The sequence below is a fragment of the Saccostrea cucullata genome, unplaced genomic scaffold, assembly GCF_032062105.1.
Source record: "Saccostrea cucullata isolate Sc308-1 unplaced genomic scaffold, CSIRO_AGI_Scuc_v1 ctg1505, whole genome shotgun sequence".
Taxonomy (NCBI): domain Eukaryota; kingdom Metazoa; phylum Mollusca; class Bivalvia; order Ostreida; family Ostreidae; genus Saccostrea; species Saccostrea cuccullata.
Window position 1 is genome coordinate 129,528 of NW_026921444.1, and position 27,403 is coordinate 156,930.

Genomic DNA, 27,403 nt, shown 5'->3' on the forward strand with positions numbered 1-27,403 from the left:
ATAATTAATAATTTGTCATTTAGAAACCCTTATAACCCATAATCATAACAAAAGTTAGTGCATGGATCAAGTGTAAATTTATGATTTATGTAGCTCTTTTAAAACTATTATAAATATAACTAACGTATTATTTTAAAATAAGCATAAGTTAACATTAATTTTCGTTAGCTATACACACGTACGTATATAAAAACAAATTGTTTCGTGTATATCGTTAAAAATCTTTGTAATGTTATATAGGTTTTCAGATTTAATGTATAAGGAAAAAAAATACCCGAGGATTTTGGAACTCGTTTCCATTTCTGATAACGTGTAATTAATAAAATGTGCTCAAAACAAAAACATTTTTTGGAAAAAAAAAAGATTGCTTGCCCTCTCCTTATCGATGAAGTAAAAAGGAACCGTCTCTCGAAACTTTTTTAACCCCTGATTTTTCATCCTATTAATAACTTAATTTTTGATTAACCCATATTAATATCCCTACCTACAAATCCGTTTTTAAAACCTGAGTCGAGAGAGAGCAGAATCATTTTTTAATATTGCCCTTTTAAATTATTTTTGAAAAAAATAAATTTAGAAAACAGAGCGAGTGAAAAAAAAAACAGTCAAACTACATGTAGAAGGAAATGGTACAGACGCCCTCGAAATCCATAAATACTTTTTGTTTTGTTACTAGATATCCTGAACATACAATAATTTTATTACAGTTCTAAAATATCTTCCCAAAAATCTTCCCTTACCTCAGTTGAGGCTTTCATTGAAAAACTAGCAACAGTTAGAACAATAACCAATATCACCAACGGTTAAAACAATAACCAATATCTCCAACGGTTAGAATAATAACCAATATCACCAATGGTTTGAACAATAACCGATATCACCAACGGTAAAAACAATAATCAATAGGGATGGGTATCGCCAAAAATTTCGTATCGCAATATATCACGATTTTCCCCCACAATATCATGATACATGTATTTTAAAAAGCAGTTTTTACAATGATTTTATATGAAAAGTCATTATTTTTCGAAAAAATATGCTAGAAAAACAAAATTTTACCTCCTTGAAATTTTTATGTATATAAAATCAATAATTATTATGTTTGGACGGTAAGATGCCGTTCTTTTCACTTTTTATAACATTTTTTATACTTTCTGTCATTGTAATTTGAAAGATTGAACAAATAAATGAATTATTTCTGGACTTTATAATATGTACCTAACCTATAAAGACTGGTATTTATGTCTCCGTATCACGATACATATCACGCAACAAAAAATCGTGATATACCGGTATACCGAATAAAATTGCATATCCCTAACCAACGGTTAGAACAATAACCAATATCACCAACGGTTAAAACAATAACCGATATCAAACTGTTTGACAGTTTCTTTTCAGCATCAACAATTAACAACTAAATCTGAGAAAAAAGCACAATTCTCATACAGTATGACTCCGGTAAATACAGTGTACCGGTACGTACATTCCATAGCATCGGCCTGAGGTACACATATACGTATATTTTGGATTCAGAGATCTATGCACTTTGTAAGTCTATGCCTTAATAAATCAGAACATTTCAGAACCTTACGTTCGTTCAACAGGTACTTTTGGACAGGACCCCCCCTAACAATATTCAACCCCGGGGCATTTTGGACATTTCTTTTCACAAGTTATATTTATACACAGGGGTCGACACTAACTTTTAAACCATAGTTGTCAGCAGGGCTAGCCATTTCTAATTTCTACTAGCCCTGTTCATGAATTAGTTGTCCAGGAGCCGAAGGTTGGTGGCCGAGTCGCGAAGCGACGAGGGGGGTAGGTGCGGGAGGGGGTTTCCCCCTCCTGCTGGTGGGGGTACGGGGGGCCTCCCCCGGGAAATTTTGAAAATAGAGATGCCAAATCCTGCATTCTAGCTGTATTTTGGGTAAAAATTATATGTCACTCTATGATTGTACCTTAGACATTTTTCTATTCGAAGAAGTACACATATATAATCATTTAGGGTATTTCGAATCACCTTTAAATTTTTTAAAATTTTGACACACAAAAATAATAATTATGATGATAAGACATTTTTGAAAATTGATTTAATAATTATTAGATACATTGTGTGTAATTGATAATTATATTTGTTGCTCTGAGTGAGTACTTAATAAAATTCTTAGTAGCCCTGCAGGGCAAGTTTAAAGGCATGTTTGGTAGCCCGACCTCAATATTCAGTTGTCCCGGGCCAGCGGGCTACCGTTAGTGTCGAACCCTGATACATGTATTACACTTTTCATCATGTTTAAAACAGGAAAAAACCCCGTAAAACCCCCAAAATAATCGCACCACAAAAAAAATGCCCCACTTTAAATTATCTCTCTTATAATGTATAGTACTTACAGGTTATTTTTGTGGAGGGATTATTTTGGGGTTTCTACGATTTTTTCCTATTGTTAACATGTGGAATAAGTGTGATAAATATAATTTGTGTAAAAAGTCCAATAAGCCCCGGGAGTGAATATTGTTGGGAGGGGGTTGGTCCTGTCCACAAGTACCTGTATAAAATATATATGGTATTTGAAGTGTGTTTCAATATTTTTTTATCAAACATTTTAGTACCATAATTAGAATGTCGCAATGGAATTGTTAATCTCTCTATATTAATGGAATAGACAGTATGTTGTTACACTTCTGGACCTCCGGTACAAGTTGGTAAAATGGTTAGGGACCCGAATAGAGCCGACCACAGTGTTCTCCTGAATTTAGGACAAAGTTACAAAAAGATGTTTGCATGTAGAATTGTTGTATTAAGAATCATTTTTATATTTCACTTGATATTTATAAATCATTTTCAGATAACTTACTAGGTAAAATGGAGAGATTACGACATGGACTTGTCCTATACAATGAATCTGGGATCCCTGAGGAAACTGGTACGTTAGAAAAAATATATAGTCAAAAAGGTATTTTGTAAATGATTTGAGCGAAGCAGAATTCATGCTGTAATTACTAAGCACTTATTTGAATTTTGTAACAATATGTAAATGAAGTTTATCGAAAGGAATGTTTTTGTTAGGTAAAAGAAACCGTCTTTTTTGCGGAATACTATTTGAAAATAATACATTTTTTAAAAAAAGAAACATTTTTAAACTAGGGAAATCAAATAAATAAGTTGAAGCAGTAAAACTTTGTTTTTTTTTATGTTCTTTAATATTATTATTCAATATTAATATTGTTCAAGCATGCAAAGAAAACAGTCTTCGATTTGAAAATTCTTACATCAGAAAACAAATGGCCTCTTTGTGGATTAGATATTGTTCTTTACAAACTTAGTTTTCCTTATTCTGATAATTTTTTTCCGTTTTGGTTAGTTCCTCTACAAAGAATTGACATCAGGGTGACGGTGGTGGGTTTCGTTGCCTGTGTAGAATCAGATCTGTATTACATCAACAACTCTACAGAAGCTGTCCAGACAGAGTTCGTGTTCCCAGTGGATGCGGGTTCGGTGGTCTACAGGTTTGAGGCGGAGATCGACAACAGGACCATAGTAGCCGAGGTTCAGGAGAAATCTCAGGTATGATATACATATATATATGGTCATCAGGTAATCTAGCTGCAATACAATGTTGCCCTCTCCAATATTTTATATTATACTTTCATATAAATTAGTTGAATCTGATTGGTCGAGAAACATGTTAAAAAATACTATTACCCACTGAATAATGAAGCCATGCCCTCCAGCGTAGCAACAGTCAACATTGCTTGACAACGGGTGATATTCCAAAAAATAGCGACTGCACAGAATCTATGCACGCACGGTTCACTGTTATATGTATTTGTATAAAACATTCGGTACAATATAATAAATATTGCATGTAGTTGAGTGTAACATTGAACATTTTCACCCCTTGAAAACCATTGTCAACCTCAGCTGCTCCTCGGTTGACAATGGTTTTCTTGGTGTGAAAATGTTCAATGTTACACTCAACTACATGCAATATTTATATAATATTATATACACCCTTCATTTGAAATCAAATTGAAAACATGAAATCATCAACAACACATTTGTTGACAGGCAAAGGAAACATATGAAAATGCTATCGAAAATAATTATGTTGGATTGTACATGGCAATGGACGATGATTATGCTGATGTATTTCGTCTGAAGTTGGGAAATCTTCCCGGAAAGAAGTCTGCCAAGGTAACATTCGCATACGCCAGAGAAATAGACATGGAACCAGATGACATTGGAATATTAACACTACCTACTGTTCTCAATCCCAGATATGTCCCTGACTGTGGTAAGCAAGCATACTATAATTATAGGGATCGTTAAAAATTACAGTTTCATTTTCTATGGGATCATACAGAAAAGTGCCTTGTTTGCAGTTTAAAAGAAATAAATTGTACCACATGTATATTATATAATAATTGATGTTTCTAGGATTAATATGGTGATATTGCCACCTGAGGAATACAATATTTACTGAACCCATAGGGCGAGGTGAACACCATACTTTGAATTTTATACGTTCACCTAGATTTTTTTTTTTTACAATTACATTTATATCTTTTGTAATGTATACAACCTTTTCTTTTATTTGAAAAAAAAAACAGGAAGCAGCCCATTCCCACCACCTGATGGAGCGACAGGAGGGGAGCTTAAAGTCTTGCCCTCACTCTCTGACAAAGGTATGATGTACATGGAGGACTTTTTCATCAATTTCGATGTTAAAGTCGCTGGAGGAGGGAATAGCTGCATTTCTTCAGAAAAAATAACAATGGACGTCACTGCAGATAGAGTATTAACTTCCGCAGTATGTATGAAAAAAGCCCACTTACTTTACATTAGTTTAATATTATGCGTGATCCATATGAATTTGTAAAGAAAAAACAGTTTTCGGTAAGTACGAATTTTACTATCGAGGTTGTCATAAATTGTTGTAGTACACTGTGTCAAAAAGGCCAGGACTTGGAAAGGACTTTGTTCTAGAGCTGCATTATAAAGGCTTTAATGAACCATGTGCAGTTCTGGAGAAGGGGAAGGAGGATAATGAAAGTAAATTGACTTCTTGTTACAATATTTTTCAGTAGTTTAATTTACTGTTTTGTTCATATTCTGAATTTAATCAATATAATGCCATGTATAGACATGAAAAACATATAGTATGTACTAGTATCCGCAAGTCCATAGGTACTTTTGTATTGCAGCCATTATTATATTTGAATAATTTTGAATAGATAGATGAACTTCTTATTAAAAGATCTATGCATTCGTATTTTTATAAAGTAATTAATAATAAGTGTTTTATTAATATTGCAGGTGGTTTCCTATCGTCGGATGTGTTGATGGTAAATTTTTCTCCCTCGTTTTCCAACTTACAAACCAATGATTCACATGAATTCGTTTTCTTGATTGATCGTTCTGGTAAGTTTATTTTATTATTAATCTTGATACCTCTATCTGTTAAGATGAATAAAAACTTGAAATAGTCATATACGCTGAACTAATCATGAACACAAACAGAAAGCATTACTTCAATCAAAGAAACTGAACATGCCAAAGAGTCCATTTAATGTTCTGTGGTCTTCTTTTATCAGGTTCTATGTTTTCTCGCATTGAAAAGGCGAAGGAAACACTACTTCTCCTCTTAAAAAGCTTGCCGGTCAACTGTTACTTCAATGTGGTCAGCTTTGGCAGCGATTTCTCACTTCTTTTTCCAACGTAAGCTATAAAGTATTTTTAAATCTTTACCATTGCAGTAGACTTGAGGTGTTTCCTACCCAATCTCTTAGTCAATCGTCATTATTTTTCATGACTTAAAATAATCATCAACTTGTATTTTACTTTAATATAGACTCCAATAAAGGAAACAAAATATGACATGTATAGATGTACATTTCCATTAGCTATATAAATACATTTATGAAGTAAAAGCTTCTAAGGAAATGAAATTATAGGAGCAAACCTTACTCAGAAGAAAGCATGGAGGAAGCAATGGACCTTCAGAGAGAGATGAAAGCTGATATGGGTGGAACGAAGATTTATCAAGCTTTGGTGAAAATTTTCTAATATAAAGCGACCAAGGATGTCAGACAGGTCAAAGGCACTTTTTAAAAACTTAACCCCTTTCCATAATTTTTTTTTACAAATTGACCATGAATACTTAAATCAAAATTGTCACTAACATAAATGTATAGCTAGCCATCCTTCCAAACTTTTTTTCCTTTTTTTCTTGAGAAGATTTAAGAATTTTTATCCACGAATATTTTATTTTCTCCTGGATATTCTCTCTAGGTGTTTTTGCTGACAGATGGTGAAGTTGGTAACGTTCAAGAGATTGTCAAATTAGTGAGGAGTCAAACGAACACAAGGTTGGGCAATTATCTATTAAAATACACATTATTTCAAGAACAAGGTATGATAATCATTAGGAATGGGTGTCAAAACATTGGTGCACTTTGTATTGCATAAAACACTGTCAAAGGAAGAACAATTATAAAAAGTGCAATAAGAGAGAAAGCTGCTGTTCAATTATTGCAAAAAGAAGCCAAGAGCTCTAAATAATCCTTATATAAGTTTTCTCTTCAGTCGATAAGTTCTATATTACACGAGATGAGTGCCAAAGAAAATCGCCACCCAGGACATCTTTCCTCTCGGACACAAAATCAACGAGGAGAGATATTTCTTCGGCACTCCAATTCCTTTTCCTGGTACTGTCGATCATTTTCAGGTCGATGTTGCGCAATCGTCTGCTTCTTTCGCTTTTCCCGCACATCGCACTGGTCCATATGATCAATTGTCGGTACCAAAGGAAGGAAAAATCCTACGATCGATTTTCACTGATGTGTCAATCTTACGACCATTTTTATGAATAGCTCGTAACTTTAATCTTAGGATTATCGTAAGTTCATGCTGTAGTTTTATAAAGTTACGATTTTTTGGGAATAGATTTCAGGTTCCAATAGGAGCGACCATCAATAATAGTTCTCATGTTAAAATTGTATAAAGGAAGGTTCAGCAGTTTCTCTATCAGAGATGGTTGAATACCGGTTCCCCAGAGCGAATACTGGTGCCCAGGTAATTTTCTTACGTCTGACAATGCTGCTGCAAATAAGCATAGAATGTTAAGGAAATTTCAAAAGAAGGAACGTTTACAGAACTTAGTCAGCTCCATTTTTGCTAAATCTCTCGGTTATCTTTTTATTCTAGAAACTGAAGGAAAAAACTTAGATTTTACAGGTCTAGGTATGTCATGGAGAATGCTATTCATGATTGTCTTTTGAACATCTTTTAAAACGAGTATGCTGAGATGTTCTGATCATGAGTACAAAAATATTAGATTTGTGTAAAAATTAAACAGGGAATGTCTTGAAGGATTAAAAATGAGAAATTCTTATTTTTTTTCTTAATTTTAAGATAACATTTTGCATTTATTTATTGAAAGACCCTCTGTCATGCATAAAGTAGGAATGCGTCGATGTAGTATAAAAGTCACAAACACTGGCTTATAAATGATTCACTTCAGTTTTTAAGTTGTCTTTCCATCAGTAAATGTGATGAGCCAATTTTATACCTAATGCATATCAACACTGTAGTTCAACGCTAATTTTGGAACAATTAATTCTAATAAAATAAGTGTAGCTTTAGGTCCTACAGATTTCATATTTAACTAGTTAATAGATGTTTTGCAACATCTCATCTCAATTATGTGACTTTGATTTTCTTTACAAAACACATATTAGATACAAGTATATAGAAATAAACTTTGTAATCCGAAAAACTTGTATGTTTTCAAAAATTACAAATCTTATCAGACAATTATATCCTGGGAAATTCTTATTTAAAATTAATTTACAAATTTTCAAATTTGATAATATTGTGGAATAGTTTTAAATATCAGGTAACGAAATATTTCATTTAATATCATGAAATATTAATATAATCAATTTAACTATTCAGGGTATTTACGTTCGGGATTGGTGATGGGTGTTCAACTGCATTGATACGCGATGTAGCTGAGGCAGGTAAAGGAAAGGCTACATTTGTCAGAGACAGTGAAAGACTGCAAAATAAGGTAATAGACGACGGATGTTTTTCATATTAACTGGCTATTATTTACACACTGAATTGTCGATAGATTTTCCATTTTTTCCCCTATACTGAAAAGGAGCAAACGGTGGGTGTGACCGGTTGACAGGGGATGCTTACTCCTCCATAGCACCTGATCCCACCTTTCATGATTTAGAGGTCCGTGTTTGCTCTTTTCCAAAATTGTATTGTTTAATGGACTTTTGAGCTTAAATATTGTTTATCTCCATTAAACGTTATTTCATTATGAAATCCATGTTCATTTTTTTTTTTAACTTTTCCGTCTTCATTGTTCTACTGTAATTTTTTTTTTCCACTTGATTAATTCTTATTTAAATAAAAGGTAATGTCCGTCATGAAAAGCAGTCTCTATCCAACAATTAAAGACTTGTTCTTAACATGGAGTTTACCAGATGGGTGCTCAATCCTAAATATCCCTAAAGAAGTACCGACTATTTTCCAAGGAGATAGGCTGATTTTGTATGGCATTATTTCAGGAGAAATACCGAAAGTGAGTTTAGTCCATATTCATTGCTTTACTCTTCAAGCTATTAAAATTATATTAAAAAATATAAAAGATGCGTTCGTCTTTGAAAAAAACCAATGTTTTGAAAAAAAAAATAAAAAAAAATAATAGTTAAAACTTTTGTCTCTAATAAAGCATGTTTTCATTGTGTAATATATAGGAGACAAACGTTAAAAGTTCGTTGAAACTGTCTGGTAAATCTGGAGAATCGCCCGTGGAATTTGGGATAGAATTTGATCTCGCTTCAGGTGTTGGCAAATATGACGAGGTTTTTCTATTGCACAGACTCGCTGCAAAATCGAGGATTTCAGAGCTTGAAATGGAGGAGAGTGGAGGTATTTATGCATATTTCTGCTTACCAGAGCCGATGACTTAAACTTTGTCCGTTATCCATCCGTCTGTCTGTCTCACAAGTCTTTTTTTTCAAAAATGAAGTATTCTATTAAAAAATTACACATATATATAGGGTTGTTATAAAATCAAAAATGACTCTCAAGATTTTTTTAAATTTTCAAGCAAAAACCACCATATTTAAAAATATGGGAAAAATGCATTTTCTTGAAAAGGCCAGAATAACATTCCATGGTAATTTACAGAATGTTTAGAATGTGCCATGAAATTTTAACAAATTATATATACAAATTGAATTGAAAAAATCTGAAAATTCAAACTATTGAGAAAAAGTGATGGAACAAGAATGTCAGAATCTCATTTAAAAAAGGAATATTTCGCAAATTCTATGGACAATACAATGACATTGTCGACAAATACAATCCATTATTCAGTCAAATGCTGACCAACGTTTTTCATACTGATTGTTAGCCTTTATTTCACACTGATTTATCTATGGTAAGATTATTCGTTGACAAGGAGCACAAGATGGGTGTGACCGATGGACGGGGGATGTTTACACCTCCATGGCAGCTGACCCCACAACTGATCTTTTAGATTCATTTATATGCTCTGTTCCCATTGGTTTTGTTTCAGTAGATTTTTGAGCGCAATACCTTTCGTTTCTCCATGTTGTATTGCATGGAAAAACATCCAGTATTAAAAATCCTGACCAATGAGTCTTATTTTTTTTTTCAAGGGTCCAGAGCTACTTAAGTAAAAATTATAAAAGTATTGGATTTATGTGTAATCAGACACTTATTTCCTGAAAGAAATAACAAACAAGACGAGTTCTGGTTAACATGATAATTGATTGTGGACATTTGCAATGTGTAGTTTTCCATGCCTCACCGCACACAAAGTTGAGTACTGTTACTCAAACAATGGAAATACACATAATTTTTGCTTACAGAAGTTCGAAAGCAGCGATTAGTCAACTTTTATATTTTTTTTGTTTTTTTAACGTCTATAGAACAATATAGTTTTGTGATTTTTTTCTATTTTAAACATTGTCCCAACTTCTGAAAACTTGCAATAAGGAAACTGGAAACGCTTACAAAAAAGTGTTTTTTACTTGGAGAAAAATATATCAGATCAAGGTTTGCATACTGAGACTATTTAGTTCATTTTCAACATAGGATACCTGTCTTATTTCTGCAATAAAAACGTTTCAAAGACAATAAGATGTTAAGAATATTTTAATTTAACATAAATTGTGTAATAATGAATTGAAAATTGACATTTTTTCTACCTTACATGTAAGGGCAGACCACTCTAATTGCACAAAACTACCCTACAAATAGAGCTCTTTAGGGTGCAGTGTTATATGAGAGCGTTTATAAAATAGTTCCCTTTATTGTTTTATATAAATTTGACCCAATATAAGCATGACATGAAAACAATAATTCAAATGGAAGTACGTCATAACAAGGAGTTTTCATATACTACTATTAAGTATATTGCCTCAACCATGTATGGCACCATAATCATTATATTGATTGTATCGTCTTTCTGGCTGCACTTGGTCAAATTTTTAGGAACTGGCCTGGGGGCCATAAAACTTAGACAAGCTCACTTTTGATCTCAGTCTCACTTTTTCCAATTGAACTAAAAATGAGCTCGTCTTAGTTTTATGGACCCCAGGCCTGAAGCACGCTAAATTCCTTTGTAGATACAAGCATGTTGATAGCACTGAGCACAGCGGCAAACATTACATGTAAAGAAACAGCTTTTGTTGGTTTTGACAAAAACAGTAGAGATGTTATAGCTGAAGCTGGACATCAGTTGGAACCAGCTTTTGAGAACTACCCGCTAGGACTGTGTATAAAATCATATGGGTTAATGGACACGAGCATGGATTTTAAATGCAAACGGTCATATGGATTTTCAGGGTTTAGATTTCCTACTGTTCCTAATCCATTTAAAAAAGTGAAAGATGCTTTCTCAGGTTCGTTTGCTAATCTGTTTACATGTACTACATATAATTGTAAAAAATGAAAAAGACAGTTGATATATAAGGTAAAAAAATTTAATAAATTTAATTGTGGTATTTATTGCATTAAATTTGATGATTGGCAATAGAATGTCAGCAAATTTGTTTAAATGTCATCGAAAATCTTAATAAATTGTGTATAGCATAACAATTATAATGTTAAATATAGGGATTTTCTCTAAGAAGAAAGAAAAAACTAAAATAGAGAAGAGCTCAAAAGAGAGTTTGCCTTCGAAGAAAAAAGGTAAGTGTTGATAATTGCATTACCAAGGTTCCTTGTAATAACTTGCAAGGGAAGATCTATGTAATAAAATGTTTTACTTTTCTGTTGTGAAGAAGAAAAGGGCAACCATGTGCAAAATAATTCTTTTTCATTGCCTCCCTCGCACCCCTACTAATGTGTTCGGAACCTTTTATTTTTCGGTGTTCTGCTAATTATAAAACCCGATGAGTTCAGAGTAGTTCTGACAGTGGCTCTAGCGAGAGTTAGCGAGACTTCAGCGAGATAGGGTAAATTATTCACAGAAATGTGGCTAGGAAGTGACTAGCACGTGAAGGCAAGGTAAACAGAAAAGTCATGTTGCGTTTCAGTCTTCACCACCTTAGAATCAGCTGATAATGTCTGTAGAAATGTACTTCAATCAATCGATCTCTTTTACATTCATTCAAACTTAAATAAGTATTCTCTATAATACAATTTTCTGCAGTCATGAACTAAAATTTCTTTTTGGACAAATAATTTTGAATGGGAACAGGGACTATATTTTTTTGGCGTCAGATTAGCTAATTAAGCACCAGCATGATTTTAACTGACCAATCATCTGAATGAGTATTGCATTATGGGTTTCTACAAATACTACAGGAATTTTACTCTTGAAAAAAAGAAAATCTTTTGGTAAATGAAAAGCATTTTTAAAAATATTTATTCATGCTCATAATGACAAACAATTCATTTGTTAAATGAACGGTGGAAGTCTAGGTTTCTGAAAGTCATACTGCAAAAGTGATTTGCGTCTGTATTAATTCCTTTGTTGTATACTCTTCAAAAAAAAAGAAACGCATAGTATGAACAATGCCCTGAAAAATGTATGATAGTTTTGTCATACCTTTTATTTTTGTATGGATACGATGTATTCGAGTGAAATGCATGACTTTTTTTATTAATGCAATTATTAACTTTACAGCTATTATACAAGTCTCACAGACAAAAAGACCTGATTTTGCAAAATTTCCCCCAAAATTTTGATCTCAATTTTCTTTTGTTGAATTCCGATGCAATTCGTTCAGATACAAAAGGGCTATCAAAAGCGGGGGTTCTCAATATTTTGAATCTGGTTTTATCTGAAAAATGACGCTTCCTAAAAATGCTGCATCTGAATGTTGCGTAGCACAAAAAGGAAAATGGGCGACTGGAAGCAGGGGTACCGCAATCTACAATTGCAAGAGGTTTTAATGTTACACACAGAACATATCTTACCTATAAAACATAAACCATTAACATCGAACACCCAATGTTCGCAAAAAATATGGTAGACCACGTGTGACATCAGCAGCACAGCATCACTTCCGAGGGTTACGTAAATTGCATGAATGTAATGCAAGGACGTCGTCTAAAGCATTAGCTATCCCTGAACTTCACAGATCATCTAAAAACACCGTTTTCAGTTGACTACGAATTATTGCAAGAGGATTATTCATGCCATTGTTCCGACCCCACGACACCCCAAATATCGACTTCAAAGATCTCAGATCAATAGCGTATGACCACAGCATCACTGCTGAACATTTTGGTTAACCTACTAGTCCATGATGTTTATCTGAAAGCCTCTTATAAGTTTAAGTGTGCTATGCTTTGTAATGAATGTTAGACAGATAACTGCCTCCAGGACGTTAAAAAAGTTGGTGGTGGTAGTGTAATGATATGGAAAACGGTATTATAAGAAAGTAAGATTGATTTGGTTCGAATTCAATGGACTTTGATGGAAAAAGATACTCTAACTATGTTCTACCTACACATACCCATTCAATTTTGCAGCATCCTAGAGTCATATTGCAATCTCACAATACACAGTCACATATGGCTCGTTTGACACACCTATTCTTGCAAAGAAACAACAACCTGTTTCAGCCACAGTCATCTAAATCGCTAGATTTAATCGAAATTAAGCAGCATTGGACAAAATGGATTAACATGATTTGCCAAAGACAATGGCATCCCCAGACTCTACAACAGCTGACCAAAGTTCTACATTTGGAGTGGGAGAGTATTCCTATACAGTTTTTATTACACACATTTGCTTCCAGTTGATACCGTTTGTGTCTATCATTTGTGTCTGCCGGGGTCATACCAGATATTGATCTTTAATGGTCTTATACTGACTATAATTTTAAAATTGTTGAGTAATTATGACATTTAGATAGTATTCCTGTTGGTTACCACATTTCTGTTTTATCAATGCATCATTTTACTAAAAAAATAATAATAATTATGTTCAATATGTCACTAAAATTCTACTATGCGTTTCTTTTTTTTGAAGAGTATACTATTGGTGAATACAATTCCCTGGCCGAACACGTGATCACGAACGTAAACAAAGTTTTGTCCGTTTAAATGCATAAGAGATGCTGCTCGTTTTCCTTACCCTTGAAGCGCTGGTGTTATATTCTCCCTCACTTTGTTCGTCCAAATGTAAATTTATTCTAAGTAATAACAAGAAAGACCATTTTAGGAGTGCTACTCGGTATAACCTTTAATCAATCAACATTCAAATTTATGATATTTATTTACACATATACTTCAGTTAACTAAACTTTCATAAATCGGTATTTCGACAGACAATAAATCATTTTTCTGAAATATCATTATTCAGCGTGAATATACGTGTATTGAGGTTATAGCGAGAGTCGATAAAGAATGCGTATGACCCAATGTATTCATAGTTACCTAATCACGTGATCTATGAGTATTTTTAGCAAGTAAACAACGAAATAAAATTTATTTCTGAACTAGGCGCAAACTACAATTCATTAATCATTTTTTTTTCAGTTAACAACAAATTAAAAACGCCAGTAACATCTTTCATAGTTTCATATCTTTGTATTTTGTTCGTATTAGCATTTTTTTTTTTATTTTGCAGCCCATTGACATGATCCTAGATTGACCTGAACTACGTGTTCGAAATAAAATGTAAACATGTATTTGGCGTAAACGTTGCTATTCATTCAACGATTGGTCAGTTGCTCGTTGTAAGATCCTCTCTGCGCATTTATAACAATAGCCATATAAGGCAAACAAAGGTTCGTCAGTGTAGATCTATGATAATACACATTTTTTACCAGCGAATCGGTCACTAGTGAGCTCTAATTTTCGCCAAAAAGTATAAGATATATTGTTATTTTAACATTTTTTAACACCCCCTCCTTTAGCCACCCTTTTTCTGGTGAAAGTCTTTCTGAAAGGTCTGGAAACATTTATAACAGGACATGTTTTCAAAAGAAACAGGCTGTAGCAATATCATGTTTACTGCCAGGGTTATTCACCCCTACTAATGTCATTGTGATTTAAATTCAAGACAAGTGGTTTAGGTTTACCTATTCAAAGATTATAGGGTAGAACCGGTTTTATAAATAAAATTGGCAGTAAACAGGAAATTGCTATAGTCCGCTTCTTCTGAAAACATGTCCTGTGAAAAATGTGTTTCCAGACCTTTCTGAAAGACTTTTATGATTTTCAACAGAAAACTCAGAAAACTCTACACTCAGTACACTGACAAACCTTGGTTTGCTTTATATGGCTATTGCTATTAATGCGCACAGAGGACCTTACCACGAACAACTGACCAATTGTTGATTAAATACGGTTACGCCAAATACATGTTTACATGCTACTTCGAACGCGTGGTTCAGGTCAATCTATGATCATGTCAATGGAGTGCAAAATAAAAAAATGTTCTTATGAACAAAATGCAAACATTAGAAACTATGAAAGATATCACGGGGCTCATGGGCGTTTTAATTTGATTTAACTAGAGAAAAATATGTTTTATAAAGTGTATACGTAGTACGTGTCAAGTTCAGAACACCAGTACTTCAAGGGTAATGAAAACGAGCACCTTCTCGTATGCATTTAAATGGACAAAACATTTTTTCCATAACTATACTCGTGATCACGTCAGGGAATCTACCTGACAATTGTATTCACCGATAGTAGTCCCGGTTCCCAGTTAATAAAGGAATTTATCAAGCGTAAAATTCCAGAAAAAGAAAATTAGTATTCGTAGTAACCCATAATGCAATTCTCATTCAGCTGATTTGTCAGTTAAAGTCACATTGGTGCCTCACTTGTTAATATGACGCCAAAAAATATAGTCCCGGTTCCCATGCAAAATATTTGTCCAAAAAGAAATTTTAATTCATGACAGCAGAAAATTGTATCATAGAGAATACTTATAATTTAAACTTGAATGAATTCAAGAGAGATCTTTCAAAAAGTACATTTCTACAGAATGATATTAAAGGGTGATGAAAACTAAAACGCAAAATAACTTTTCTATTTACAATGTCTCCATGTGATAGTCACTTCCTAGCCACATTTCCGTGAATAATTTACCCTATCTCGCTGTAGTCTCGTTAGGGGGGATAAAGTAACTCAAAACTATCTCTCGACATTAATATAGCGAGATTGTTGAGATCACTCACATGTAAAAAATCGCCTACAATTCATTCCATGTATGAGAAGTTATTTTTTAATATATATACGTATTTAAATCTCGCTACAGATTCCATTTACTCCACTGTCAGAGCTACTCTGAGCTCCTCGGGTTTTATAATTTGCAGAACACCGAAAAAGAAAAGGTTCCGAACACATTAGTAGGGGTGTTATTTATAAAACCGGTTCTACCCTATAACCTTTGAATAGATCAACCTAAACCACGTGTCTTGAATTTAAATCACAATAACATTAGAAGGGGTGCCTCGACCATGTAAAGATAATAAACATTGATTGATTTAAAAAAAGCCTAAAATCAATACAAATATGTCAATGCGACATAAAACATGGATCCACAAAAAGTACAAGGTTCACCTTTGCTTTTTTTTGGCCCTGTGAATTTCTGTAAAATTGAAACTGCTTAGTTTTAGTTAACAATGTATTGAATAACGCTGGGATCTTTGGTGATTGTGTATCAATAAAAATGACGTACTTTTCTGGCTAGTCAATGCATTATGACGTCACAAAATGCGTCAATTTACTCATGTTCTGAAAAAGTCGACAAAAAAGCTATTTTTCGATATTTGATATAGAGCGCAACCTCTGATCTAAAATATGCAAATAGTATGTGATAGAGCTGCCTCTGAGGATTAAAACACATGTTTTATTTTTTAGATCAGAGAGTGTGCTCATATCATTTGTTTCTTCATTGAAAGTACTCAAATATACCTATTTACATTAAAATTCAAGAACATTGCAATTTCAAAAGGCCTGTTCTCCAAAACCTGGACATTTAGGAGAAAATTTTTGATAGGAAATGAAAGCACTAAGTCTTTATTTTATTTTAATACTTCAAATGGAACATCAAGTGTTAATCAATCAATTGGTATATCGTCAGGGCCATTTTATGCATAACATGAACCGAGCTCTTTCACATCGGGGTGGGAACATATGCCTAGAATCAATACGCATCCCTGTTGTTAGTTGCAACCCACGACGAATTCTATATATAGATCATGTAGACTAAGCACAGCTTGTCGAAATAAGTTTGAAAAAAAGCCTACCAGTTGATCTGAAACACATCAGCCAAATGCAACCCAATGAAAAAAAATTTGCTAACGAGATCATTAGAACGACCATAGAAATAACGAAATGCTTACTTAAGACGAGGTTGTGAAAACCCCTGCTTTAAAATCGCCCTATCTGTCAGCAGTTTTTCTTTCTCCTTATCTGTCAGTAGTCTTTCGCCTTATCTGGCTGTAGTATTCTTCGACCAAAAAAATGTTTGAACCTAAAGCATGCTCTAAAATATCAAATAAATGGGATAGATTATCTCAATAAATAGGTGATAGCAGAATATTACTGTACGCAACTATGATAGGTCTGCCCCTAAAAATTCCACAGTTCATCCAAAAAAATATCACTTCTCTGAACTACCAAGATGTGATCTGAAGTCATTGCATGAACAGGCACTTGGGGTATGGAACTCCCCCCCCCTTTCAATTTTTCTTTTCTTTTTAAATCTAGGATTGAGTCACCTTTTTCCTATTTTTGTATTCTAATATGCACTATATATTATCAATAATGTAACTCTTTAGTCTCTATAAGTTGTTTATAAAAATATCATTTTCGACTGATACATAAAAAGAGAGCTGTAAAGGATAAGCATAACAAGCTTAGTTTGCAAGGGTTAGGGTTAGCATAAGGTTAGGGTTAGACTGCAAGAGTTAGGGTTAGCGTTAGGGTTAGTCTGCTAGGGTTAGGGTTAGCATTGGGGTTAGATTTAGAGCTAGGGTTAGGGTCAGGGCTGGGGCTAGGGTTAGGGTTACAGTTAGGGCTAGGGTTAGCCTGCTTTTTAGGTCGACCTGAGCCGAAGGCTAAAGTGAGCTTTTCTGATCAAAATTTGTCCGTTGTCTGTCGTCGTCGTCGTTGTTGTCGTCGTAAATTTTTCACATTTTCATGTTCTTCTCAAGAACCACTGGGCCAATTTCAACCAAACTTGCCACAAAGTATCCTTAGGTGAAGGGGATTCAAGTTTGTTCAAATGAAGGGCAACGCCCTCTTCTAAGGGGAGATAATTATGAATTAGTGAAAAATTAATCTTTTAAAAATCTTCTTCTCAAGAACCACTGGGTCAGGAAAGATGAAACTCATGCGGAAGCTTCCTCAGGTAGTGTAGATTCAAGTTTATTCAAATCATGACCCCCGGGGGTAGGGTGGGGCCACAATGGCCAATCAAAGTTTTATATAGGAGTATATAGGGAAAATCTTTAAAAATCTTCTCAAGAACCACTGGACCAGGACAGATGAAACTCATGTGGAAGAATCCTCAGGTAGTGTAGATTCAAGTTTGTTCAAATCAAGACCCCCGGGGTAGGGTGGGGCCAAAATGGCTGATCAAAGTTTTACATAGGACTAGAAAAAGTGTAGGGAAATCTTTAAAAATCATCTTCTCAAGTACTTCAAAGCCATGATTAGTGATATTTATATGGAGTCATTCTCAGGTGGTGTAGATTCTAGTTTGTTCAAATTATAACCCCCAGGGATAGGGTGGGGTCACAATGGGGGATCCAAGTTTAAATTAAAATATATATCTTAAAAAAATCTTCTTCTCAAGAATAGCAAATCCATGATTAGTGATACTAGTATTTATATGGAAGCATTTTTGGGTAGTGTAGAATTAAGTTTGTTCAAATGCTGATTTAAATTTACTCAAATTATGGCCCTTTGGGGTAGGGAGGGAAACAATGGGGAATCAAATATAAATTTTTATGAAGATATAAATAGGAAGGAAATGTTTTTAAAAAATCTTTTTATCAAGAACAGCAAAGTAATCTGCTGTATTAATATGAAGGCATTCTCAAGTAGTATTAAATTTAAGCACCCCCCCCCCTTCAGTAAACTTTTCAGTTCTAATCAGATTTGTGTTTTTTCCTAGCCGATTTGCTCAGGTGAGCGATGAGGCCCCTGGGCCTCTTGTTTATGTATCAGTCGAAAATGATATTTTTAAAAGCAGCTTATAGAGACAAAAGAGTTACATTATTGATAATATATAGTGCATATTAGAATACAAAAATTGGAAAAAGGTCACTCAACCCCAGATTTAAAAAGAAAAGAAAAATGGAAAGGGGGGGGGGGTCCATAATTCAAGTGCCTGTGATTGCATACTTGAGAAATCATAACGGGGAGTGCCATAAACTTCACGTCTTGTTTCCAACCACATGTTAAGTTTTAGAAAAATTCTTTAGAATTAGTAAAATTCTTATGTCTCGACTGTAATCAGAAGAGGATGTGTATTCATTGTTGGATCGATCTTAAATTTACTTCGTACCGTTTACTGTAGACCAACTTTTATTTGCGACAACTTTATTTCGCGATTTACTAGAGTAAAACTAGTTCGCGACGATAAGTTTTCGCTATCAAGCCTTTTTAACAGACACAGAGACTTTAAGAACTGGTTCGCGGAGAGAAATATTCGCGATGATGAAGCTCTCCCAAACTGCGCGAAAATTTCTAGCACGCAAATAAAAGTTGGTTTACATTATATAATTGAAATTTTTTCCATTCAATATATCATTGCGAAAGTCTTCATTTTGAAATACTTCCGTTTACAAGACCATAGCTTAGAGGTAATATATGTGTGTGCATAAAGCAGACTAGCATAAATGACTAAAAAGGATAAACTTTAAAATTTTGTGAAAAATTATAAGAAAACAATCAGTTTTAGACGCATCTTGATGGAAGTGTTTCTGATCCGCTTTGGTAAAATTTATGAGCAAAAAGAGAATATACCTCAAATGTGTGGGTGATTCCAAGTTCTCATGAAATATGATCTTGTACACTAATAATACGATGACCCAACCCTAGCACTTTTCAGGTACATTAGGGTTGAATAATTTTGTTTGTTTTGTTTGTTTAAGGTTTCGTCAAAGGTCAATATGTCCAAAATTTATTTTTACAATAGCCCCAAAACTATGTGGGGTATAAACTTAAAACTTTTACAGTTCATAAATATATCATTGATTAATAGATAGAAAGTATCCCTTGATAAAAAATACGAGAAAAAAAATATTCATTGAGAAAACTTCTTCTTAAAAATGCATATATTTTCAAAAAATACACCTTATTAATTCCGCGCTCTTCGTGAAAACCATTACTGCAGAAGCAAAATATGTTTATCAATGAAGGGCAAGTTGGACTTGGATAGCCTCTGGAAAGTTGTTTTCCCTGTTTATTTTGTCCAAATGTTAAGACTTGAAAGTTAAAGTACATTGCAAATGGCGTATTTCATAGGAGTCTTGTCTTTATACATGTCATGCTTTCAATAACAGCCTTTCAGAGACCATCCACGTCCAACTTGCTCTTCAATGATAAACATATATCATTTCTGCAATGATGGTTTTCACAAAAAAGACATAATTAAGCAGGTGCACTTTTCTTTAAATATGCACATTTTCTGACACAATTTTTCTCAAAAAATTTCTTTTTAAAATTATTTGTTATCAAGCGATACTTTCTATTTATTAATCAATGATATATTTGTAAACTTTAAACGTTTTGACTTTATACCACACATAGTTTTGGAGCTATTGTAAAAATATTTTGTTAGTCATGTTGACCTTTGACGAAACCTTAACAAAATTAAATAAAAACTGTGTGATGCACTTGTTCCGAAGCGATTTATGCGCAAATTTTGAAGAAGTTATAAATTACAGTCATGTGATCAACCGGGTCATGTGATTTCACAATAATTGTGTATGTTTAGTTGAGAGATCCCTTTGTACAAATTGTCTATATTTACATTCATAGTCTACATATTGTGATCAAAGTCGAGCTGGAAATCTAATGATGCATTTTGGATGGAGTTTAATTCTTTGGGCAGCCTTACGTAGATGTAGCTGCGTATAAATAAGGAAGGTTCTCGATGGATAAGCTAAAATCATCCCTTTCATCATACAGTTTTTATAAAAAGATATTACTATAATTTTGTGTTCGTGGCTGCTATGAAGACAACTTAGGCAATTGTTTGATCCATTTTAGAGCCATTTATGCATATAATGATTTCATTGAGTGTAATTACTGGAAATATTTCCAGATTCATATCGAGAAAGTGAAAAAACTACAGAAAGAGAGAAAACTACAGAAAGTGAGAAAAGTACAGTTATGATGAAACTCATTGAGTTGCAGAAGTTTGATGGATCATGGGAACTTACTGAAGATTTTGCCGATCTTCTGAAAAAGAATTTTAATGAATTAAAGAATTCCTCCGTAGTTCAGGTATCATATTTACATTGCTTAATATTTAAGCAATGTAATTTAATATCATCAATAGAATTGTAGAAATGCTTAATGGATTCTACTTGGATTTTTTCCATTAAAAAAAATATTCAATTTGCATGAAATTTAGATAATGATCTTTTAAGCTATGTCATAAACTAACCATTTTCAAATTTCATATCGTTTTTTTTTTAAACTATAAAAATTATAATTTACTTCCTTAAAACTATATATATATATATATATATATATATATATATATATATATATATATATATATATATATATATATATATATATATATATATATGCATATGATAAATAAAGGCAAAGCATTTTCTCACAATGTAGCACATGTAAAACTAATCAGCTGTTTTTTATGCAAAGAAAGACTGAACAACATTTCAAATTTTTTATGAAATTAAAATTATGAAAAAACCACATTATTTATTAATATTTGCTAAACTTGCGGTTCAAAACACAATTTCTCTGTAGAACATGTAAGTTGATCATATTTTTAAAAGAAATTAAGTAAAAATGATTATTTTATAATGCATATATTTGGACCAATCTAGATAAAAATTTAACTGACTCCGTTCAAAATTAACACAAAATAAAGTATTTCCTTTTCCATATATTTACCTTAATATGTATAATTGATTATCAAGTTCAATCACTTTTTAACACCTATTACATCTAAACGAACTTGTATTTTTGTGGGATTGTTATCTATGTCCAATAATTATAAAATTCCGGCAGAGGTCAATTTAATTTTGATTTTGTTTCAATTTCTTTCATAAATATGATATTCTAACCTGTTATTCTTTGGTGTGACGTGCTTATATATATATATATATATATATATATATATATATATATATATATATATATATATATATATATATATATATATATATATTAGGGATGTCAACGAGTACCCGGTTAACCGGGTACTCGATCGAACGTCCGAGTATCGAATACTAAAAATCGGTACTCGGTTACTCGGATGTATATTTTTGAATATTTCTAATCTTATCTATAATAATGCATTAAACAATCTGTTTTAAAACGTAAAATGTTCATTGCACTTGTATATACAGTAATTAGGGTTTCCTACGCCTCTAAATGACCTTTTTCGCCTGTGGCAGTGTTTATACAGTATTAATTATCGTGACCAAACACCTGCTACCTCGCTTTTCTCACCTTTGGCTGTCTTCTACCCTATTTTTGGTTTGCTTTAATTATTTGTTTTCCCTGAACATCGTTTAAGGTCTATTATGTTTGAATAAATTAGATAATTTTGTCAATTCTCCGAGAAGCCGCAAAATCTCGGGAAAAGAGAGAAATGATATTACACGTGCCATTGTTGATATGGTTTTTTTTTATTACACGTCAAAACAAATGGCTGAAGGCAAAGGCTTTTTTAAAAAAAATGATATCCATCGTTGCACCAAACTTCAAAATACCGTCCCGTAATACTATATAAAATCTAGGATCGAAAAAGTGTAGGAAAATCGTAAATCCGCCCTGTTAGGAGAACTTGGTCAAGTTCAAGTTGATACTGTACGTAGCTCTGACGACTGAAACTTGTACGTCAAAAGCAACAAAGAGTTACTTTACATGTACGATTACGGAGCAGATTAATATTTTTAAAACAAAAACACTGCGAACCACTTATTATTTTATTTCTTGTGTTTAACTTTTTCTGATAAATAAATTGAACTTAAAAAAATTTTATATTAAATTTCGTTGGGCACGAAGTGCTCATCACTGTTTCAATAGAAATACATTTACGGGTAAACCTCCTTTCAGAGCACGTGGTTTTATTTCTATAAGAGTTCAGAATGTTTTACAGTCATTAATTTACTTGTTCATTCTTAGTTACACTTTTACCGAGTACCCGGGTACTCGATATTGGAAAAACGTCCGAGTAACCGAATATTAAAAATTGACCGATTTGACATATATTCAATATATATATATATATATATATATATATATATATATATATATATATATATATATACAGTACCGACCAGACCCAACCTGACACCAAAGCAGTCCCAAAAAGCAGTCCCCGGGACTGCTTTGGGACCGCTCTGGGACTGCTGTGGGACTGCTCTGGGACCGCTATGGGACTGCTCTGGGACTGCTATGAAAAGTCACCAGCAGTCCCAGCTGCCCCCGGGACTGCTTTCTGGGACTGCTTTGTTCACTCATGTGTGAAAAAGGTTCTGAGTGACATGATAGCTCCGCCCCCTTGTGTATTCTGAATTTGCAGGCTCCCTGTTGTTTTGTTTACTTGCAGCAGAGAGGAGTTTAAACTGTTTAATAAGCAAGGATTTCTTACATTCTTTTAATAAGTAGAGATTATTACAGTTAATTGATATTTTCAGGGACTGTATATTTACACAAATTAATGTGTATTTAGAATAAATAAAAAAAATAAAGTTGATAAATAAGGAATTCATGAGAAAATTTTTATCCCTAAAAATAAACTACAAGTTTATGAGAAAAAAATAGCTACATGTGGGCCTTTTTTAATTATTTAATGTTAAATTTTAATATGTACTCAAAATTTGCATTGGTACTAATTAAAAATAATCATTACAGTTAGATATAAAATGTTTTTTATTAAAAATGCTACACATTTTATAAGGACCACGCTAAAAAAGAGTATTCCATGTAACCCTCAAATAAAACCCAACAATTTATTAAATGACCATGAACTAAAATTATGTTACTATTCTCCCGTAACATAAACTATGTGAATAATCATTGGGGAATTAATGAATTACCGCTAGCTTTTAATTAATAAACAAGTTATTAAAAGAGTACATGTATATTTATTTTTTTAAAAATGAAAATACCGGGAATTGTGATTTATTTCTTTTTTGTTTTGCTAGTCTTTACCTGGCCGATTAATGTTTTTTATAAGATGGTATCAACACCCATTGTTTCAATCGCCTCTGGGCAGAAAAATCGATACATGTTATTTGGGTATTTGTATCAGTGTTACACATCATTGAACATGCTGGTAAACAATGACCCTAAAAAATGTAATTTCAATTTATTTAATGCGAAAAATTTGATAAATGAAATGTGTTTAAATTTCTTTCGGGATTAATTAATTTTGAACATAATCTGAAGCTCCCATTCTGGTGATTTACAGATGTACACTCTAACATTTACAAATAAAACACTTAAAACTGAGTTTTATAGAACTAGGCATTAACGATGATTAAACTGACATGTCAGTAAAAATAATCATGACTGAAAAATAATAATTGGCAAAATTAACACGGAATTTTTTTTACAAGCCCCAATACTTAAGAAAACTCTAACTTTAGAGTATCCTGATAGTCTAAATTGGCCATATAATGATAAGATCTATTTAGATCTAAAGCTTCTTCTGGTGGAAAATATTTAATTCACGTTTAATTTTCTGTATAAAAAATAAATATGGGAACCAGTATCAATCACAGAAGAATTAATTAATATACCCAAGAATTGTGATTAAATATTCATGTTCAGTGTAATTCATATGTGTATATGTAAGTGTGAAAGCCTTCTTCCTCCAATAAATATTATTACATTTGTAATAATTATTTCAATTTTTATGCGCGTACATGTTCTGTTCATAAATGACCTTCGCGTATATGTAAGGATTCCTGGCATACTACACAGTATAAATTTCTACTGCCTTTTATAGTTCCGTTGTTTATTGGAAATCTCATTTCTGAGTTAGCTCCACCCATTAAATTAATAAACCCCGCCCACTGGGACTGCTGGGGCTGCTTTCTGGGACTGCTGGGACTGCTCTCTGGGACCGCTGGGACTGCTGGGACCGCTCTGGGACTGCTGTGGGACTGCTCTGGGACCGCTGTGGGACTGCTTTAGCAGTCCCAGAAAGCAGTCCCCGGGACTGCTCTGGGACTGCTTTGTGTCAGGTTGGGTCTGGTCGGTACTGTATATATATATATATATATTAGGGATGTCAAATCGGTCAATTTTTAATATTCGGTTACTCGGACGTTTTTCCGATCGAGTACCCGGGTACTCGGTAAAAGTGTAACTAAGAATGAACAAGTAAATTAATGACTGTAAAACATTCTGAACTCTTATAGAAATAAAACCACGTGCTCTGAAAGGAGGTTTACCCGTAAATGTATTTCTATTGAAACAGTGATGAGCACTTCGTGCCCAACGAAATTTAATATAAAATTTTTTTAAGTTCAATTTATTTATCAGAAAAAGTTAAACACAAGAAATAAAATAATAAGTGGTTCGCAGTGTTTTTGTTTTAAAAATATTAATCTGCTCCGTAATCGTACATGTAAAGTAACTCTTTGTTGCTTTTGACGTACAAGTTTCAGTCGTCAGAGCTACGTACAGTATCAACTTGAACTTGACCAAGTTCTCCTAACAGGGCGGATTTACGATTTTCCTACACTTTTTCGATCCTAGATTTTATATAGTATTACGGGACGGTATTTTGAAGTTTGGTGCAACGATGGATATCATTTTTTTTAAAAAAGCCTTTGCCTTCAGCCATTTGTTTTGACGTGTAATAAAAAAAAACCATATCAACAATGGCACGTGTAATATCATTTCTCTCTTTTCCCGTGATTTTGCGGCTTCTCGGAGAATTGACAAAATATTTAATTTATTTAAACATAATAGACCTTAAACGATGTTCAGGGAAAACAAATAATCAAAGCAAACCAAAAATAGGGTAGAAGACAGCCAAAGGTGAGAAAAGCGAGGTAGCAGGTGTTTGGTCACGATAATTACTGTATAAACACTGCCACAGCCGATAACTGTCAATTAGAGGCGTAGGAAACCCTAATTACTGTATGTACAAGTGCAATGAACATTTTACGTTTTAAAACAGATTGTTTAATGCAATAATAAATAAACTTAGAAATATTCAAAAATATACATCCGAGTAACCGAGTACCGATTCTAGTATTCGATACTCGGACGTTCGATCGAGTACCCGATTAACCGGGTACTCGTTGACATCCCTACATAATATATATATATATATATATATATATATATATATATATATATATATATATATATATATATATATATACAGGATTTGAAAATATTCACATATAATTCATTTTATTTTCTTATACATTTTTTTTGTAAAACAAGAAAAAAAACCAAGTGTCTGGCTTTTTAAAATATTTTTTCAGATACATGTAAACGTTCATCAACAGCAAATTTTAAACTCAAAAGCATCTTACTTGCAAATAAAACATTCTTACAATTTCTATCAATAAGAATTAGGAAAAAATATTCTTATAAAGTAATGAAGAACTACATGTAATATTGACCTTTTAGTGCTGAAACCATACTTGAGCAGGGATGTCTTAAAAACCAATGAAATAAAGTTTTGGTGTGACGTCCCCCCCAAAATTTTGGTCGTTAAAATAACATTGTTTGCAATACCTATCATTCAGTCAGTATTATAGGGTATTTTTACAGACACTCAAGACCAATGATCCGTCTTCCTGGCCAAAACCAAAGGATTACGACGGGTGTTGGTCGACAGAGGATGCTTACTCCTCCTAGCCACCTGATCCATCTATAATTACCAGGGTTCCGTTTTAATTGACTGTATACTGTAGATTGGCAAATAATCACGATGGTTTTAATTTCGCTATGTTTGCGATTTATCATTTTTCCGTGAAAAATTAAACCCATCGTGAATGTTAATATTAGTTTTTAAAAATGCTCAAATGCTTATAGGAAATTTTGAATTAATTTCTTGCAGCGTGAAATTAAAACAATCGCAAATGATAGTATTTGAGATATCGTGAAATTTTAACATCGTGGAATTAAAACAATTTACAGTACTATATTAAAAAAAAATGACTTAGAATTTGAGCTCGATCACTGTTCATTATATTTACCTTTTTTTTTATTTCAGAATCTCAGTGTTTGGGCAACCGGGCTGGCGATAGCATATCTAAGAACAAAATGCTCAAAGCACAAAAGAGAATGGGACTTGATAGAAGAGAAAGCTTTGAAATGGCTGGAAACAATGGAGTTAGAGGGAAAAGACGTTTTATCACTTGCTGAAAGTGTGATTTAGTGGTTAAACTACCAGAAGCAACGCTTTTAATTCAAAGAAAAATATTGAAGAGATTTTACATGAGTTCAATAGCTTTAATTTATTAAATTTTATAGGTGTATGTTAGATAAGTTATCAAAAGTGATATGGGTATTTACTTTGCTTACATGTTTTAGATACAGGAATATTTATAAAGCCTTGGCATGTGTTTAGTAATTTCTACTCCACTGGTCAGAGACCAGAAGAGCTTATGCGATAGTAATGCGTCCGCCGTCCGTCCGTCCGTCTGTCTGTCAGTCCGTCTGTAATCAAATTTTCAAAATGCTACTCCTCCT

General features: G+C 33.1%; 1 protein-coding gene across 1 annotated transcript; it reads left to right on the top strand.

The window, feature by feature from the left end:
- The first annotated feature begins 1,518 nt into the window (after positions 1-1,518).
- On the top strand, positions 1,519-27,089 carry LOC134259975 (von Willebrand factor A domain-containing protein 5A-like). The gene is given in 17 exon segments (XM_062742566.1): positions 1,519-1,551; positions 2,847-2,924; positions 3,363-3,565; positions 4,070-4,295; positions 4,612-4,811; positions 4,942-5,053; positions 5,318-5,422; positions 5,596-5,719; positions 5,956-6,094; positions 6,293-6,369; positions 7,958-8,072; positions 8,430-8,606; positions 8,773-8,947; positions 10,675-10,950; positions 11,165-11,239; positions 20,799-20,980; positions 26,925-27,089. Coding segments are annotated over 16 exon segments (2,412 nt in total). The 5' UTR covers positions 1,519-1,551; positions 2,847-2,863.
- Positions 27,090-27,403: the final 314 nt, after the last annotated feature.